The 18,962-nt window shown below is 54.1% G+C and overlaps 2 protein-coding genes across 7 annotated transcripts; one reads left to right on the plus strand and one right to left on the minus strand.

Annotated features, from left to right (window-relative positions):
• The first annotated feature begins 2,133 nt into the window (after positions 1-2,133).
• Positions 2,134-9,020, plus strand: LOC116462964 (tubulin alpha-3 chain). The gene is made up of 5 exons (XM_032145890.3): positions 2,134-2,288; positions 4,261-4,483; positions 5,402-5,550; positions 6,162-6,842; positions 8,638-9,020. The coding sequence occupies exons 1-5, from the start codon at positions 2,286-2,288 to the stop codon at positions 8,932-8,934; spliced, it is 1,353 nt and encodes a 450-aa protein (XP_032001781.2). The 5' UTR covers positions 2,134-2,285; the 3' UTR covers positions 8,935-9,020.
• Positions 9,021-10,038: 1,018 nt separating this feature from the next.
• Positions 10,039-18,925, minus strand: MZT2B (mitotic spindle organizing protein 2B). Of its 6 annotated transcripts, XM_058434323.1 has the most exons (5): positions 18,313-18,925; positions 17,981-18,129; positions 16,791-16,970; positions 16,256-16,370; positions 10,039-10,283 (listed from the first exon to the last, which is right to left on the minus strand). In XM_058434323.1, the coding sequence occupies exons 1-5, from the start codon at positions 18,651-18,653 to the stop codon at positions 10,061-10,063; spliced, it is 1,008 nt and encodes a 335-aa protein (XP_058290306.1). In that variant the 5' UTR covers positions 18,654-18,925; the 3' UTR covers positions 10,039-10,060. The 6 variants fall into 6 exon arrangements, with proteins under 6 accessions (XP_058290306.1, XP_032001784.1, XP_032001785.1 ...); XM_032145893.2 differs by lacking the exon at positions 16,256-16,370 and having other exon boundaries at positions 18,313-18,921; XM_032145894.2 differs by lacking the exon at positions 16,791-16,970 and having other exon boundaries at positions 18,313-18,920.
• Positions 18,926-18,962: the final 37 nt, after the last annotated feature.

The raw sequence follows: 18,962 nt of genomic DNA on the forward strand, positions 1-18,962 counted from the left end.
TAAGAAAAGAAAAAGTGTTCACAGCATTTTGAGTTATGTGAGGTGTGCAGAACTTATCGGGCCCAGAGAGACAGGAATATGGACTTCAGTTACACCCCTTGTACTCATGCCCTGGGGTGACTGTTTAAAGGCATTTTGTTCCTAACTAGCTCAACCCATTATCTTCCTGTTCCTGGAATTGCTGATATGAAAGACAATGTAGACAATGTAGAGACAATAAATAGCTTTTTTTTTTTTTTTGAGACAGAGTCTCGCTGTGTTGCCCAGGCTGGAGTGCAGTGGTGCCATCTCAGCTCACTGCAAGCTCCACCTCCCGGGTTCATGCCATCCTCCTGTCTCAGCATCCAGAGTAGCTGGGACTACAGGCACCCGCCACCACGCCTGGCTAGTTTTTTGTATTTTTAGTAGAGACGGGGTTTCACCGTGTTAGCCAGGATGGTCTCGATCTCCTGAGCTCGTGATCCGCCTGCCTTGGCCTCCCAAAGTCCTGGGATTACAGGCATGAGCCACTGTGCCCGGCCTTCTTTTTTTTTTTTTTTTTGAGATGGAGTTTCACTCTCTTGCCCAGGCTGGAGTGCAGTGGCGTGATCTCGGCTCACTGCAAACTCCGTCTCCCGGGTTCAAGTGATTATCTTACCTCAGCCTCCCAAGTAGCTGGGACTATAGATGCTCACCACTATGCCTGGCTAATTTTTGTATTTTTAGTAGAGACAGGGTTTCATCATGTTGGCCAGGCTGGTCTCAAACTCCTGACCTCAAGTGATCCTCCCACCTTGGCCTCTCAAAGTGCTGGGATTACAGGTGTGAGCCACCACGCCTGACCCAATAAATAGCTTACGTTATTTTAATATAAATTCCTCAGGCTAGGCCAGCCGAGGTGGGAGGATCCCTTCAGGTCAGGAGTTCAAGACTAGCCTGGACAACACAGCAAGACTTCCTCTCTAATTTCAAAATTCTTGGTAAACAACTTAGGAACTGCCTCTTCTTTTCCTTTAAAAACCCACTTATAACTGCTGCTAATATATTAAGACAACTTGCATCTCCAGGGTTGCACTTCTCAAACTTGGCCCAAATAAACTCTATTTTTTTTTCAAGATGGAGTTTCGCTGTGTCGCCCAGGCTTGAGTGCAGTGGCATGATCTCAGCTCACTGCAACCTCTGCCTCCCGGGTTCAAGGGATTCTCCTGCCTCAGCCTCCCGAGTAGCTGGGATTACAGGCATGCGCTACCATGCCTTGCTAATTTTAGTTTTGTATTTTTTGTAAAAACGGGCAAGGTGGGTCTTACCACGTTGCCCAGGCTGGTCTTGAACTCCTGACCTGAAGCAATCCTCCTGCCGTGGCCTCCCAAAGCACTGGAATTACAGGCATGAGCCGGTGTGTCTGGCCCAACCTCTCCACTTACGTTAATTTTGCCTCCTTTCTTCCTTTTTTTTTTGAGATGGAGTCTGGCTCTGTTGCCCAGGCTGGAGTGTGCTGTGGCCCAATCTTGGCTCACTGCAACAACTGCCTCCCAGATTCAAGCGATTCTCCTACCTCAGCCTCCCGTGTAGCTGGGATTACAAGTGCCTACCACCAGCCTGGGTAATTTTTGTATTTTTAGTAGAGACGGGTTTTCACCATATTGGCCAGGCTGGTCTCGGGAACTCTCGACCTCAGGTGATCCACCCGCCTCGGCCTCCCAAAGTGCTGGGATTGCAGGCGTTAGCCATCACGCCCGGCCCATTTTCTCCTTTTGGGTCACAAAAGTGATTGAATCCTGCCACTTCCCGGGTGCTGGGTGGGAACAGGGAAGGGGGGATAATTGCGGTGCTGCTGTGACTTGGGTAGATGGCGGGAAGGCCTCTCAGAGGCGGCCCTGTTTGCAAAGATCTGAATTAGGGAGAGGAGCAGGCCTGGGGCAATCAGGTAGGGGGCAGTGGCACACTGGGAGCAAGGCAATGTTCTGTGACCCACAGAGGCAGCACAGTAGCTGTTCCAACCCTGGTCAGAAGACACCCCGGAAATGCCTCAGCACCCGCACAGCCTTTGATGACCCCGCTGCCTTCCCGCCAATCCTGCATCCAATCAGAGAGCGTCCCCACTACACGTGTTGAGCAATGGCCAATCAGAACTGGGGCCCGGCCCTCGGCCCGCCTCCCAGGAACTCTGAGCCAATGGCGGCCTGGCATCGGCGGGCCTCTCCCGTGCAGCGCTCGCAGGCAGGCGGTTGCAGTTGGGCGCTCAGCAGCTGTGGCAGCCGGCTGGGGTCTGGAAGTAGCACTGGGCTAAAGCAGTGGAGTTCACCATGGTAAGGCCTGGGTCACTCCCACCCCGCAGATGCCCAGGCAGACGAAGTTGGCCTCGGGTGGACAGAGGGATGTTGTTGCGGGCCTGGGCGCTGAGAGGAAGCCAGAGAAGGACGCAGGGTCTAGTGCGGGACAGGAGGACACGGGATCGTCTCCTGGATCTGCGGGTCCCAGGGCAGGGACGGTGGCTTTTGTTTTAGATGAAGCTGCCGGCCTTCAGTGGACGGGGACCATTGACAGTGTCCCGTCCCCCAGAGAGCAAATAGTGGCGTCGCCTCTTGAAGACGGGAGGGCGCTGCTCCCGCTTCACATGTCTTTGTGCTACTGGAAACGACTGAGGAGCCCCAGGAGCCTTCGCTAACGGGGGTTGGGGCTGTGGACATTGGTCAGATTAGGAATTAAGGCTCAGACGCTGCTGCAACTTGCCTCGTTCACCTAAAGGCAACTGTTAGGCCAGGCGCAGTGGCTCACGCCTGGAATCCCAGCCCTTGGGGAGGTGGAGGCGGGCGGATCACCTGATGTCTGGAGTTCAAGATCAGCCTGACCAACGTGGCGAAACCCCGTCTCTACAAAAAAATACAAAAATTACCCGGGCATGGTGGTGCGGGTCTGTGGTTCCAGCTACTCGGGAGGCTGAGGTGGGAGGATCAGCCCAGCCTGGAACTTTGAGGCTGCAGTGAGTCGCGATGGCACCACTGCACTCCAGCCTGGGCCACAGAGACCCTGCCTCAAAACAACAAACAAAAAAAACAGCCTGTTAACAGATTCCCAAGTCTGAATAGCTGTGGTTTGTCAGTTATCCTTTTTTTCCTTTCTTTTTCTTTTCTTTTCTTTCTTTTTTTTTTTTTTTTTTGAGACAGCACTCAACAAATGCTCTGTTGCCCAGGCTGGAGCACAGTTGCAGGATCACGGCTCCCTGCAACCTTGAACCCCTGGGTTCCAGCAGTCCTCCCGCCTCAGCCTTCCAAGTAGCTGCTATTACAGGTGTGTGCCACCACACCTGGCTAATTTGTAAATTTTTCATAGGGACAGGGACTCACTATGTTACCCAGGCTGGTCTCAAACTGGTCCCAAGCGATCCTCTTGCCTCAGCCTTCCAAAGTGCTGGGATGACAGGAATGAGCCACCACACCCAGCTTGGCAGGGTTTAAAGAAACTACCAAAGGACAGTGCAGCGTCCCAGCACTGATGACGTCTGGGAGCCATTACACCCGTAGGCTTCAAGGGGTAGAGACAGGGAGTGGTTACAAGAAATTGAAAGGGTAGTTTTATGAATAGGGCAACCTGCCAAAAGTGTGGCCTTGAGAGGGATTCAGGTCACCCACAGCAGTTGAGCAGGAAGGGGCCAAGGAGGGAGTACCCTGGCACTGCTTTCCTCCAGCTCCCCAGTATCCCACTGCTGCCTGCCATTGACCAAACCAGCAAGAAGCCAGAGGGCGAGGAAGGCCTCTGATGCTGTTCTCAAGGGTCAGCCTTTGAGAGCACAGAGCAGGTGGTGAATGATGGAGGGGGTAGATCTGGGGGGCAGAGAGAGGACACACACTGAGCACCTGGGCTTAGACCATGGTGACCTGGGACCTACTCTGTATTTCCTTACTCAACCCAGCTACCTTATCCTTTGATCAGGACATAATCAAAAACTGCTATATATTCTTCAGAGAATTACTGTGACTGGCTATAATGTGGGGTTGATTATTGACATTACATGGCTTCCAAGTTTTAAAATAACCTTTTTTGTGTAGTGGCAAACAGGTTCTAGGGCTGCCTCTAGAACTTAGTAGTTAGTATGGTTTACAGCAAGTTAGTTTTCACAGGGATAAAGGGATCAGTCACCTAACCCTCCTAGGAAATATCAATTGTGAAAGCGCCAGATACTGAAGCACTATATAAATATTAAATTAGAATATTTTGCATGCCATATGGTTTCAAGTTGCCTTGAAATGAATGGGTTCACGTTTATGTTCCGGTTCACAGCGCGAGTGTATCTCTATCCACGTGGGGCAGGCGGGTGTCCAGATTGGCAATGCCTGCTGGGAACTGTACTGCCTTGAACATGGAATTCAGCCCGATGGTCAAATGCCAAGTGATAAAACCATTGGTGGCGGGGACGACTCCTTCAACACGTTCTTCAGTGAGACTGGAGCTGGCAAGCACGTGCCCAGAGCAGTGTTTGTGGACCTGGAGCCCACTGTGGTCGGTAGGTACCTAGGCACTGGATGGCAGCTTTCCTGAGAGGGTGGGAGAGGATTGGTAAAGCCCCGTGTGGGCTCCTTTGAATCCTGCTGAAAGGATGGGATAGACAGGCATATGCTCATGGCATTGTTAGGAGGGAAACTGAAAGGTTTGTGATGAAAGTGTCTGTGAGACTCGGCTCCTAATTTGGGAAAACCTGACCTAGAGGGAAAAGCTGCTTTGCCAGCAGTAAGATGGGCTGTGAAGAGATTCCCTCGTGGCTGCCTCAGCCCTGCTCAGGTGGCCCTGCCTGCACTGTGCAGTGGCATTGGTTTCCTCCTGAATGCTGTGCACTCTCTTATGCTGGTGCACAAGAGTCTTGACCTGCATCTTAGGCATAGAAGGTAAGTACAGAACAGTCATTTGCTTCCTTCAGATTAGCAGCCTGAGGTAGTTTCCAAGGAGAGCTACAAAGAGGCAGCACCTTTCAGTGGCCCCCCAGGAGATGACAGCATCACTTGAAAGCCTGTGGGACCCAGGTCATCCAGGGTGGCCTGATGGGACTGCCCTGCAGAAGTCACACTGACCTGGTGACTGCCCAGGTTGTAAGAGTTTTTAACTTACAGCCTTTGATGTAGCTACACGTAGGAAAGAATTGTGTACCTGCCTAGGAGTGCAAGAGCTTATTTCCTTTCACTGGGAACTGGTCCTGCTGACATTTATACCACAAGCTGAGTTTAACTTCGTAGAGTCATGAATTGCATCTGCAGTTTGGTTATCACACAGAGACATTTTCTAGCAGACACTGCCACTGTTGACCTATGACATGTAGGTCATGTACTTTGAACAGCATGTACTCTGTAGAAGTGAACAGTCCTGGAATGTGTCCATCTTGGTGAGTACAGGCCTTAAAAATTCACAGCACACACTGTCTCTTTTATAGATGAAGTGCGCACAGGGACCTACAGGCAGCTCTTCCACCCGGAGCAGCTGATCACCGGAAAGGAAGATGCAGCCAATAATTACGCCAGGGGCCATTACACCATCGGCAAGGAGATTGTTGACCTAGTCCTGGACCGGATCCGCAAACTGGTAAGAAGAGAAGGTTTCATGTGGCCATTGTCTTGCATGGGCGGGTAGTTCTTGGAATGTGAAAGGGAAGTCATTTTATCAACACTTAGACCAGCATCTTGGCCGGGCGCGGTGGCTCACATGTGTAATCTCAGCACTTTGGGAAGCTAAAGCAGATGGATTACCTGAGGTCAGGAGTTTGAGACCAGCCTGGCCTACATGGTGAAACTCTATGTCTACTAAAAATACGAAAATTAGCTAGGTGTGGTGGCACACACCTGTACTCCCAGCTACTTGAGAGGCTGAGGCAGGAGAATTGCTTGAACCCAGAAGGCAGAGGTTGCAGTGAGCTGAGATTACACCACTGCACTCTAGCCTGGACAACAGAGCAAGATTCCATCTCAAACAAACAAACAAAAACTTAGACCAGCATCTTGAGTCCTGCTGAGTCTGCAGTGGTGATTTGTCTGTAGGCCTTTGCTTTTCTTTGCTTCAAAGTGTACTGTGTGTTTATTATGGATGATTTGAATCCATATCAACTCTTTAGAGGCAAAGAGAAGTGGTCCTGGCTTGTTGGAGGTTGGTGTTGTGGCTTCCAGGGGCATTGGCTCACGTTGTCTGGTTTCTCTCAGGCGGATCTGTGCACAGGACTGCAGGGCTTCCTCATCTTCCACAGCTTTGGGGGCGGCACTGGCTCTGGGTTCGCATCTCTGCTCATGGAGCGGCTCTCAGTGGATTACGGCAAGAAGTCCAAGCTAGAGTTTGCCATTTACCCAGCCCCCCAGGTCTCCACGGCCGTGGTGGAGCCCTACAACTCCATCCTGACCACCCACACGACCCTGGAACATTCTGACTGTGCCTTCATGGTCGACAATGAAGCCATCTATGACATATGTCGGCGCAACCTGGACATCGAACGTCCCACGTACACCAACCTCAATCGTCTGATTGGGCAGATCGTGTCCTCCATCACGGCCTCCCTGCGATTCGATGGGGCCCTGAATGTGGACTTGACGGAATTCCAGACCAACCTAGTGCCGTACCCCCGCATCCACTTCCCCCTGGCCACCTATGCCCCAGTCATCTCAGCCGAGAAGGCCTACCACGAGCAGCTGTCTGTGGCTGAGATCACCAATGCCTGCTTCGAGCCAGCCAATCAGATGGTCAAGTGTGACCCTCGCCATGGCAAGTACATGGCCTGCTGCATGTTGTACAGGGGGGACGTGGTCCCCAAAGACGTCAACGCGGCCATCGCCACCATCAAGACCAAACGCACTATCCAGTTTGTGGATTGGTGCCCGACTGGATTTAAGGTATGACTGGGTGATGTGGAGGCCTTTCAGCAAGCAGCAGATGCACAAAATAACAATGGCCCTGAAGGCCCGCATCCTTTGGGGAGACTATCCCTGTTCCATGGGCTAGGCACGTGGGCATAAATTAGTGAACCAGAGTTGATAATTGATTCAGTGATTTTTTTTTTTTTTTGAGACAGTCTTGCTCTGTCAACCAGGCTGGAGTGCAGTGGTGCGATCTCAGCTAACTGCAACCTCTGCCTCCCGGGTTCAAGCAATTCTCCAGCCTCACCCTCCCAAGTAGCTGGGATTACAGGTACCCGCCACCACGCCCAGCTAATTTTTGTATTTTTAGTAGAGACAGGGTTTTGCCATGTTGGCCAGGTTGGTCTTGAACGCCTGACCTCAGGTGATCTGCCTGCCTCAGCCTTCCAAAGTGCCGGGATTACAGTCGTGAGCCACTGCACCCAGCTCAGTGATGTCTTTTGAACTCTCTTTCTGAGTCATCACACTATATATCTGTGGTGAGCTTTATTGATTTATTTATTTTTTGAGACAGGGTCTCGCTTTGTCCATCAGGCTGTAGTAGTGTGATCTTGGCTCACTGCAACCTCTGCCTCCCAGGCTCCAGCGATTCTCTCACCTCAGCCTCCCAAGTAGCTGGGACCACAGACATGCACTACCATGCCCTGGTGATTTTTTTTTTTTTTTTTTTTTTTTTGAGACAGTCTTGCTCTGTCGCCCAGGTTGGAATGCAGTGGCGCGATCTTCACTCACCGCAACCTCCACCTCCCAGGTTCAAGCAGTTCTCTGCCTCAGCCTCCCAAGTAGCTGGGATTACAGGCACCTGCCACCACGCCTGGCTAATTTTTGTATTTTTAGTAGAGATGGGATTTTGCCATGTTGGCCAGGCTGGTCTCGAACTCCTGGCCTCAGGTGATCCACCCGCCTTAGCCTCCCAAGTGCTGGATTACAGGCACGAGCCACCGCACCCAGCTAATATTTGTATTTTTAGTAGAGATGGGGTTTGGCCATGTTGGCCAGGCTGGTCTCAAATCCCTGGCCTCATGTGATCTGCCCGCATCAGTCTCCCAAAGTGCTGGGGTCACAGGCTTGAGCCACCACACCTTGCCTGATGTTGTCATTTATAGAACAAGTTTGCTGATCCCTGCTCTAGTTGACCCTGTGCACTGCTGCCAGGATCTCAAGTCGTGTTATTCCCGAGTTCTGAAACTTGGAATGCTTCCCCTTTGGTTACTACCTTGGAATGTCACCCCCTACTTAGGCAGGCACATGGACCACTTCGACCACTTCCTGCTGCTGTGGTAGCAGCATTCATATGACTCTTGGCCCATGATCTGCTACCTTTGCATATCCACAGTGGCTTGTTTTGTGGGTCAGAAGTGGGTATGATGTTCCTTGTGATAGCATGGGGAAGAGTTGTATACTCTGAATCTATCTGGGTGGAAAAAGTTTAGCTATAGAATGTAATTGTAATCTACAAAGAAGACAAGCAGCGTACATTTTCAGAGGGAAGACTGTCTTCACCTGGGCACCTATCACATGTCACAGGTACTAGGACACAGCCCTTTAGGTAGCTTGGGATCCCACCAGGGTGGCTACTTCCAAGGTTCCTTCTCTATTCCTCGTCTGGAACTATCACCCCGCCTGGCGCAGAGAAGGGCTTAGTGACGTTTGTGAGGTGAATTGAGCATTCTCCTTGTCACCTACAGGGTGTCTTCTGTTTGAGGAAAAGTAGCTACCATTTCTAGGTTTGATATAAGCTTCATGGACTGCTCTTTCCCTTCTCCGGCAGGTGGGCATTAACTACCAGCCCCCCACAGTGGTCCCCGGAGGAGACCTGGCCAAGGTGCAGCGGGCCGTGTGCATGCTGAGCAACACCACGGCCGTCGCGGAGGCCTGGGCCCGCCTGGACCATAAGTTCGATCTCATGTATGCCAAGCGGGCCTTTGTGCACTGGTACGTGGGCGAAGGCATGGAAGAGGGAGAGTTCTCTGAGGCCCGTGAGGACCTAGCGGCTCTAGAGAAGGATTATGAAGAGGTGGGAGTGGATTCCGTGGAAGCTGAGGCTGAAGAAGGCGAAGAATACTGAGGGGAAGGTGTGGTGGGTTCTCCCCTGCCACCCCCAGGATGGCTGCTTTCAAGTTGTTTGCAATTAAAGGTTCTGTATAAAACCAAGATCTCTGTGTGTCGTGCAGCTTAGCTCTGCCTACAGGAGCCGGTGGGACCCCAGAGCCTGCATGGACAGCGGTGGGGTGCCAGCCTGCCCTGCTGGCGTGGGGTTAGGTGTAGCAGGACTATACATAAGCAGCTGCCATGGAAGTAACCTGACCAGGGGAAAACAGTGTTTCTTCAAAGCCAGGCATTCAATGTATAGATTTCATAAATTCTAGGAAAGCAGAGTCAGGGTTTTCAACTGAATTTGCGATTTTTCGGGCTTCTTTATTGATGGGTCATGCTGGCTAAAAGGGAGACTAGAAGTGTTGGAGGTCTGTGGATGGGGCTTGTCCATGAAGTCTCTAAAGCTGTGAGTCAAATGTGTAAGGCCAGGACATCTTAGAGAGGGAAAGAATATTAACCGAGTTCCGCACAGCATTCGTGACCCACAGAAGGTTACAACACACCCATGCTGACCCCAGTGCTCTGCGGTAACCTGGAAGGCAGCGTTTGCCCTCTGTGCGCACACACAGCCACCCTGTCCCTCAGCACTGCCAACTGTCTTGGTAGAAAACCTCCCATGAGGTGGGAGATCGAGACCATCCTAGTTAACATGGTGAAACCCCGTCTCTACTAAAAATACAACAAAATTAGCCGGGCATGGTAGTGGGCACCTGTAGGCCCAGCTACTTGGGAGGCTGAGGCAGGAGAATGGCATGAACCCAGGAGGCAGAGCTTGTAGTGAGCCGAGATCACACCACTGCACTCCAGCTTGGGTGACAGAGCAAGACTCCGTTTCAAAAAAAAACAAAAACAAAAAATTCCCACATTTCAAGTGAAGCTTGTTGACGCCTATTTATAAAAGACCTGGCAATCCAGACACATTTTCTCAGAACCCAAATCAGGTTCAGGAAGTTGACCCATGGTGAAGGGACCTGGTTAGTTCACTGTGGCACAACCAGGCCCGGCACAGAAACTTCATTCTAAGTGTGCCTTAATATCAAAAAAATACGGTAGAGAACATCTGACCCGGACCCTCTGCATCTCAGAAAGGTTTATTATCAACTGAAGGAGATAACACATAGCCTTTGCTGGGGACAAAGATGTGACAAGTCTCTGCCCCGTCCTAGGTGCTGCCCCGCGTAGGGCTCTTCCCAGGCCCGCCCCCCTTGGGCAGCCTGGTAGCGCTGGGCTGGCGTGGCATCCTCTGGCTGGATCCTTCGCGGCTGCTGCGTTCCACCAGGGCCAATGCTCCCCCGAGGGCAGTGCTGCCTTTGTTTCTCCCTAAGGAGACATAAAGCACAACGATTAGGAATGGGCGCGCCCCGTAACTGCAGCACCTGCTGTACTCGTACTCCTTGGGCAACATTTGGGTCTACACATTTCCATCAAAGTCGCTTCAGCTAGAGGCCCTGCATCAGCCCCAAGTCCTGAGACTCAGAACCACTAAAGACAGGTCACGCCCCAGAAGCCCTTGGCAGTGTGCAGGGGACCCTTTAGGATGTGTCCTAGGAGCGAAGCCATGTAAGGAGCACACTGCCAAGGGAACATTTTAAAAGGACACATGCCACATTTTAAAAGGGAACATTTTAAAAGGGCCTATTTAGGGAAAGGTAGGTGCGCTGGTCCACACCTAGCCTGGTCAGCAAACCTAGTCTGCCCTGATGGTGCCATCAGCGGCGGCAGCAGCAGCAGGGACGCACTGCCTCATCCTCAAGGTGTGTTCACGCTGGACTGTACATCTGAGCTGCCCCAGATGGTGACACGCAGGAAGTACTGCAGTCACCAAGTCCTGGAATTGGGTTTCTGATTTTGATTTTGGAAGCTCTTTCATTGTTTCCTACCTACCCGAGTGTTCTGCAGTGGTCAAGCCTCTTGCTTTTGGGTTCTGCTGCCAGATTCCATGACAGGGTTCCTGCCACGGTCTGAAGGCTTGAGACTTTCCTTCTGATCACCAGAGGCTCTCTCGGATGAAGACCACTGGTTCAGAGTTTCTTTGATTTGTAATTTGCTTACTTTACTCTTTAAGATAGCCAAGAAAGATCTGCAACCACACTTGGGCCAGAGCTTTATTTTAATGGGGTGGATTTCCCTGGGCTCAGGGTGTTGACAGCATCAGCAAGACTGAGAGGACTCTCCAAGGTACAAACGTGCCTGGGTAGCAGGCTTGCCCATGGGGTCACAGCCCCCCATGCGGAGTGCCTTGGCCAGGGCTCTCCCCTGCTCTGGCCTGGCAGGGTCTGGCCCGTGGGCTCTAAACAGGGCATGTGTCCCCTGCCTGACTCAGTGTTGGGTCCCCCATTTCGTCCCCCTAGCGCTTCCTTTGTCCTGACTGGGGAAGTGCCTTGACCACTCTGACATAATCAGCTACATGTTCCCCTGCAGGCTCAAATCCTGGCTGGGGCTTGCATGTTCCCAGACACTGGTACACGTTTAGGTTGTTGCCTGGAACACTGAAAGATCTGACATGTTGCTAAGCACGTGGAAACTGGCCCCACCCCAGCCAAATTCCTTGCACCCTCATAGAAACTCCACACCCCACCCCCTCAGTGCGGTGTGCCTAGGCACAACCTCTTTCCTGGCTGTCCCTCATGAGGGCACACTGCAGCCCCCTCTGTATGTAAGTTCCCTAACAAAGGCTTTGGACTGACCACCCTGGCATTAAGTGTTTCTTCCTTTGGAATCCCAACTGGCTCTCATCCTGGAAAGGTCTGCGGCAGTCCCTTGCGGGAACTCCCCTGCCACCACTTTTAGAGTGACTCCAGACAAGGGTGCAGCCAACAGAACACCCAGCCTCAATCCTGGTCCTTCCCTGGCCTCTTATCAAGTGTAGTCAAGTACCCTGCAATGGGAAACTGGATTCCTGGAGAAAAGATGCAACCAGGTGTCCAGGGATCCATTAGGTCATTTCTGTTTCACCATCTGTCATCTTGAACAAGCAGAGACTCCTGTGTCTGAGATGCCGTGGACCCCCGCTCTTCCAGAGGCACCTCCAGCTCCCTTTCTATGCTAATACCACAAAATTCTCCCCATATCCTGCAGGGATAGGACGGCGCTCATGAGTTTCCGGGGAGTTCTTCCTCAGAGAATGAGATCTTTGTTCATTCTTGCCTGGTGGTGGTGAGGGTTACGGCGGTGTCATGCTTGGAACTCTGTCAGCTTAGCACACTTGACTCAACAAAGATGGAGTCAGGGTTGCCCTGAGCCAAGTCAGGAACACGTGGTGGGTGATGGTTGGCCACCTCAGCCCAGCAGTGACTCGTGAAACAGGCACAAAGCAGACAACGGCCACCACACATCTCTTGTGGTATGAACTGCCATTATTCTAGTCCCCACTGACTGGTCAAGGGGCAAGGATTCTGTCTTCCATGAGCAGACAGGCCTCACCACCCTGCAGCAGCTCCCACACTGGGCCAGCATCCTCCTCTGAGGCCACAGTCCCTCTGCAGGCCAGGCCAGACAGAGTCAGATCTTCTGTAGCCGCAGCCTAATCTGGGTGCTTAGGTGCCCATGCACTCTCAGCTCCCCACAGCACGTGGCATGGCAGGCTGCAGACTTGGGCCTGACTCAGAGCCGGCTTCCCTTCAGCTTGCCGCCATCTGAGCTTCCTCTCCTCCCCTCAATAATGACCCAGTCCTTTCTGGAAACAAGGATGAGAGGGAAGCAGAAAAGAGCAAATAATGCTTTTTTTTTTTTTTTTTTTCAAGTGGTGGGGGAGAGGGGTTTAGAGACTGAGTCTTGCTCTGTCACCTGGGCTAGAGCACAGTGATGCAATCACAGTTCATTGCTGCCCCAAACTCACTGCCTCGAGGGATCTTCCTGCCTCGGCCTCCAATGTAGCTGGGACTACAAGCATGGGGCCACACCTGGCTAATAATGCTTATCTTTAAATCTGACAGGGTTGACAAACCCTGGAAATGTGAAACCAACATAACTTTAAGCCATAACTGATATTAAGAAAATCCTGGAAATCTTCAGGAATTGCATGCTCTCGGGGTTAGTGGGGAGCCCTGTTCAGGCCTTCTCACTTTATGAAGGATGAGAAGGCCCAGAATAGAAGGGCCTGCAGTGCCTTGCAGTGGGAAAACCAGCTTTGCTTAGCCCTGCTCCCTCGGGAGGGGCTACTGAGTCAGACGGGCTAGACAGTGTGATTGAACCAAGTGTGGCTGCAGGTTGGGGTGTGAGGGCGGGGTGACTGACGCCCCTACACCTGATCCCTGGAGGGCCCTCCAAAGCGCCAAAGATAGTCAATGACCATTGAACGTTAAAAACAGCCTGGCTCAGCAGGGGTCCGTGACTCATGCCTGTAATTCCAGTGCTTTGGGAGGCCAAGGCAGGAGGATCCTTTGAGGCCAGGAGCTAGAGACCAGCTGGGACAACACAGTGAGACCTCCATCTCTACAAAAAATTAAAAAATTAGCCAGGTGTGGTAGTGTGCACCTGTAGTCCCAGATACTCAAGAGGAGGTGGGAGGATTGCCTGAGCCCACGAGGTTGAGGCTGCAGTGAGCTATGAGTGTGCCACTGCACTCCAGCCTGGGTGATAGGGCAAGACTGTCTCAAAAATAAATAAATAAATAAAAAGTAAAAGAAAATGCAGAATTAGCGCAAATACTTTAATTAATCTAAAATATCCAACGTATTATTTCAATATGTAATCAGTAAATAAGTTGTTCATAAGATGTCGCATTCACCTTTGTTCTTTCTCTTGTTTGTTTGTAGAGATGGGTGGGGTCTTGCTATGCTGCCCAGGCTGGTCTCAAGCTACGAGCTTCAAGTGATGCTCCTGCCTCAGCCTCCCAAAGTGTTGGGATTACAGGTGTGAACCAATGCCCAGCCTCATTCACTTTGGGGTTTTTTGTTTATTTTTGAGACAGGGTCTCATTCTCTCACCCAGGCTGGAGTGCAGTGGTGCAGTCACAGCTCACTGCAACCTCAACCTCCCAGGCTCAAGCAATCCTCCAACCTCAGCCTCCCAAGTAGCTGGAACTACAGATGTGTGCCACCATGCCCTGCTAATTTTTGTATGTTTTGTAGAGATTGGGTCTCCCTGTGTTGCCCTGGCTAGTCCTGAACTGCTGAGCTCAAGAGATCCAGCAGCCTTGGCCTCCTAAGGTGTGGTGGGTTTTTTGCATTTCCTTTTGTACTGGTCCTTTGGCATCTGCTGTGCATAACACACGCAGTGCAATGACCACACCAGCCATGTGTGGCCCAAGATTCCTGTATCAGGCAGCATAGCTCAGGTGAGACAGCTTCCACACTCCAAACGTCATCTTACACACATGCTCCGGACAACTTTTAAAACATATAGTTTCCCTAAACTTAAATAGAACGCTTGACTGAATTTATTTTTCCCTCAATGACTCCAGACTCTCACCAAGACAAGCATCACCCCTCTGTGCTTCTAGGGTTTTCTGTTTCCCCTTCCCTGTGGGTATGAGTGAATCTGGTGGTGGTTGTCCCCACAGGCCGTCTGGATGGCTGGGGGACAGGCATCCAGAGGACCCAGGGTGCCTGCGGCAGCTCACAGAGGCAAGCTCAAGAGGGCCTGGCCTACAGCCTGGAGAACTCCACACCCGAGTCCTGTGGGAAATCTATGGCCTCCATGCCCCCCAGCCGGATCACTCTGACAACCCCCCTTATGTCCTCCACCCCAGATTCTGCCATTACCAGGGCAGCCGGAGCTCTGTGTGGTCAGATGCTGTGTAACATATGGGCCTCAGAGAGCTCTCAGCATTCCATCTGTGGCCTCTGCCTCTCACTCAGCAGCACACTCTTGGTGTAGCCCCACATCTGCCCCATTCCCCTCCACCTCCTCCTCAGGTTGCACTCTATCCCCACGGGGCCTCCGTGCCCTCATGTCCTGGCTTTCTGCCACCCAGCCTACAGGACCTGGGCTATGCTTCCAGGACAGAGCCCTCGAGGAACAAATGACCCTGAGGGGCCCAGCACTCCAGGCCATTCCTGTCCTCAGGTAAATTCTCTCGGAGCCCCCATTCGCTCACATGGCACCCCCTAATCCTCCCCGCCCCTCTATGCCTGCATTTCTAGTGCCACAACCCCCACATACATCTTGACTGTACCTCTCACCTGCCTCCTCCCACCCCAGGCCTACCAGCACCTGGATAGCACTCTGCCTCACCCACCCCCTCCTACTGCCCCAGCTCACACCTGTGGGGCTCTGCAGACCCCCTCCTGCTCCGCCCTGTGTAACCCTTGCTGCTCTCTGGGCTCTGAAGCCTCCTCCCATCTCCATTGCTAGCAGTTTTTCTTTTTCTTTTTTGAGACAGGGTCTTGCTCTGTTGCCCAGGCTGGAGTCCAGTCACAAGCTCTCAGCTCACTGCAACAACCCCCTCAGGCTCAGGCGATCCTCCCACCTCAGCCTCCCAAGTAGCTGGGACTACAGATGGGTGCCACCACCACGCCCGCCTGGCTAGTTTTTTTTTTTTTTGAGACGGAGTCTCGCTCTATCCCCCAGCCTGGAGTGCAGTGGCGCGATCTCGGCTCACTGTAAGCTCCACCTCCCAGGTTCACACCATCCTCCTGCCTCAGCCTCCCAAGGAGCTGGGACTACAGGCACCTGCCACCACGCCTGGCTAATTTTTTTTGTATTTTTAGTAGAGACGGGGTTTCACCGTGTTAGCCAGGATGGTCTCTATCTCCTGACCTCGAGACCCACCCGCCTTGGCCTCCCAAAGTGCTGGGATTACAGGCGTGAGCCACTGTGCCCAGCCCTGCATGGCTAGTTTTTGTATTTTTTGTAGAAATGGGGTCTTGCTATGTTGCCCAGGCTGGTCCTGAACTCCTGAGCTCAAGGGATCCACCTGCCTTGACTTCCCAAAGTGCTGGGATTACAGGTGTGAGCCACCACACTGGTCTCGCTGGTGGTTTTCCTCACTGCCTCTCACTGGACTGAGTGTGATCATCTCACTTCCCTGCCACGCCCTCTGCCCTGAGAGCTGGGCCTGGCACCCAGAGCCCTGAGTGAGTGCTGAGTGAGCAGCAACATCCCCTGGAGTGACAAGGACTCTGTTCCAAGTTTCTCCCTCCTGCTGGACACTTGCCCCTCAATTGCTCATCTCAGCCTGCAGTGCATATACCCCTACTACAGGCCTGTCCCTCAGCCCCTCTCCACCCTCTCTTGGGCCTGAGCTCTGGGTGGCAGTGAGGTGGGTGCTGTCAGGAGGCGCATGCAGGAGGTGCAACCAAAGACCCCTGGGCTCTCACAGGCCCCTGGCTCTGGGCCCCTGATCATACCTGGTAACACCTGGAAAGTGTCCCAACTCAGGAGTGAGGCGGGCAAGGCGGCTGAGTGCTGGAGTGTGGCCATGGGACCAGCATATGGTATCTGTGTGGCACTGCCCAGGAGACTCTGGGAAGGTAGGAGTCTCTGTTTCAGCCTCCAGACTTCCTGGCCAGGTAGGGGACAACTTCTAAGAGGCCAAGGTGTTTGTCACGCCTGGGGCTGTGCTCTCCAGCACAGCACACCGCACCCGGCCAGCTGTCTTCTCCTGGAGTGGGGCTCTTTACACTCACCACAGTTTGCCTCTGGGGTGTGGGGGTGTTGGTCCTGTCCCCGGATGCCAGCCCGACTGTGGGGTCTAGAGACTGCCACACCATGTCTCTAATAAACCAAGTCAGAAATCGTGCCCTGTTGCTAAGCAGCAGAGCAGCAGTGGCCTGCATGGTCCTGCCCTCGCAGCTCAAAGCTGCTTGGGCCTCCTGGGGCCAGGCAGTTTCCGTGGAAACAAGGGAGAGCACCAACCCCCAGAGATAAGCCAATAAACGCAACCTGCAAAAGGAGAGAACAGGCAGCAAGAGAGGCGGAGGGAACCCGGGGGGCCTGGAGAGAGAGGCGAGTGTGTGGCAGCCGGGCTGTGGAGCAGAACCGGAGAGGCCGCAGGCTGCGGGCTGGAGGAAAAGGAGGGCCTTGCAGGGGGGCTACTGTTCCTGGCAGAGAGAAAGGAGGCCTCTGGAGGTCAGAGAGAGACACAAAGAGAGCAGACAGAGCGAGAGTCAGTGAAGAGGCCAGCACACAGGTGCCCGGGCCCTCTTGGGTCAGGGGGCGTGGGTGCCCAGGCCCTGGCACTCCCCCCATGAAGGCAGCCTGCTCTCCACGCCTTCTCAGGATGCCTGTGCGAGTCTCTTTGTGCTTCCAGGCAGGGAGCCAGCTCTGGGCCTCCTTCCATTGGCCTGGGAGGTTGTGCTGCATTTCAGAGAGAGCCATCCAGAGCAGAAGCAACATGCGGAGAGGATGAGCAGGGACGGAGGCTCCACCATGACACTCTCAGTCCCAGCATCTCCTCAGCCCAGTCACCACACTGGAGAGGGAGGAGGCCCTTCAGACCCCGCAGGCCTCTGCACCCTGGGAGTTCTGCGTCTGACTCTCTTCCTGCAATCATCAGAAGGAAGCTGACCAGTACTGGCCAAGCCCCTGCGCAGGAACTGGGCCCAGGTGGGGTAAAGGCAGGAAGACCTCTGCCTGCCTTGCTCCCTGGGCACTTCCCTGGATGCTGTATACCACAGGGCAGAGATCGAGACTGTCTTTTGAAAAACACTTAGAGACAGGATCTCACCCTGTCACCCAGACTGGTCTCAAACTCATGGCCTCTAACGATCCTCCCGCCCTTGGGTCCCAAAGATTATAGGCGTGAGCCACGGCGCCCAGCCCCAAACCGTCTTGATTCCCGACTTTGTAGGATGAAGGCCTGAGTGAAGAGGTGGGAAGGAGCTAAGCGGAGGAGCCCTACCCAGCCTGGACCACCCTGGGGCACGCACTCTGCGTCCACCTGACCTGGACGTGCCTCCTAAGGCTGGCAGCGAAGACCAGGAGCAGAGCCCACGGTCGGGCCCTGCAGGTGCTGGGCCTAGACCGACAGACAGGCCTGGCCACTCAGGGCCACGCCGCCGCTGTGCCGCGCCTGCCCCCTCCCCGCCCGGCACCCCCGCCACTGGGGCAGGGAGAGCGGGCCCAGCTCTGACCTCGGGTCTCGGGCACGCTCGACGTGGGCAGAGACACGGCCGCAGGGTCCTGGGGCTCGCTCGCTAGCCTCTGCCCGGCACACATGGACTTGAGCATCTGGAAGACGGCGAGGGGGGCCACGTTAAGCTTCAGCAGGTCCACCAGGATCCTGGCGGGGACAGACGCGGGGCCGGTGAGCCCTCTCCGCCCGGCGCGGCCACCTCCCTGAAGACCCACCCAACAAGGACGGGGGCGGGGGCCGGGGCTCCTCTCGACCAGCGGGCCGGGCGTACCCGGAGAGCAGAGGTCGGGGGTGTCTAGCGAGCATGTGGCCCCCACCCGCTCCGCTCACTTGAACACGTCGGGGTCGATAGCGCCGCCCGCCGCCTGTGCCAGCTCGTACAGCTCCATCTCCTCGGTGCTCAGCACCTTCTTCCGCCGCAGCGCCAGCTTCTGCCGGGCCGCCTCCAGCCCCGGGGGCGCTGCCGACCCCGGCCCAGGACCTACGCCCTGCGCCGCCATCGGCGCGACACACGGAAAGGTGCGCCCCGCCCCGCCGCGCCCCCTAACGGCTGCGCCCACCGCCCTCTCCCTGCAGCGCCAGCGTCTGGCCTCCCGGGCTGCCCTAGCGGGAGCGGCGGCACCGGCGGCAGCGGCGGGAGCGCGGGGACGGGGCCGCCTCCTCAGCGTCATTGGAGCCCAACAGTTATTGGGCGCTCACGGTGTGCTGAGCGGCGCTCTAGGCGTCGGGAGTGGCATGGCGGACTGCAGGGGCCCGCTGCTTGGCGATCTGGGCCTCTCTGATAGACTGCATTGGTCGTGCTCGCTTAGGTGGCAGCACCTAGCCCAGTGCCAGGCATACATTGGGCGCTCAGTAAATGCCTCTTTGAAGAAAGCGTGCAATTTTCTGGTCCGCGCCGGTGCACCACTAGGGGTCGCTTTTCGGGGCGGGGGGGGGAAGGGGGGCACTAATCAACAACCCTGCTTACGCGCACACGCATT

The sequence above is a fragment of the Hylobates moloch genome, unplaced genomic scaffold (genome assembly GCF_009828535.3).
Source record: "Hylobates moloch isolate HMO894 unplaced genomic scaffold, HMol_V3 SCAFFOLD_24, whole genome shotgun sequence".
In the NCBI taxonomy this organism is placed as follows: domain Eukaryota; kingdom Metazoa; phylum Chordata; class Mammalia; order Primates; family Hylobatidae; genus Hylobates; species Hylobates moloch.

What these genes read in the sequence shown, in the direction of transcription:
- LOC116462964 (XM_032145890.3), top strand. An exon ending in TGGACCGGATCCGCAAACTG is followed by an intron (nt 5,551 to 6,161) that starts GTAAGAAGAGAA and finishes GGTTTCTCTCAG; the next exon opens with GCGGATCTGTGCACAGGACT. An exon ending in GGTGCCCGACTGGATTTAAG is followed by an intron (nt 6,843 to 8,637) that starts GTATGACTGGGT and finishes CTTCTCCGGCAG; the next exon opens with GTGGGCATTAACTACCAGCC.
- MZT2B (XM_058434323.1), bottom strand. Translation starts at nt 18,653, where the DNA reads ATGACGCTGAGGAGGCGGCCCCGTCCCCGCGCTCCCGCCGCTGCCGCC. An exon ending in GAGCGTGCCCGAGACCCGAG is followed by an intron (nt 16,971 to 17,980) that starts GTCAGAGCTGGG and finishes TCTGACCTCCAG; the next exon opens with AGGCCTCCTTTCTCTCTGCC. An exon ending in CACTTTCCAGGTGTTACCAG is followed by an intron (nt 10,284 to 16,255) that starts GTATGATCAGGG and finishes ATGTCTCCTTAG; the next exon opens with GGAGAAACAAAGGCAGCACT.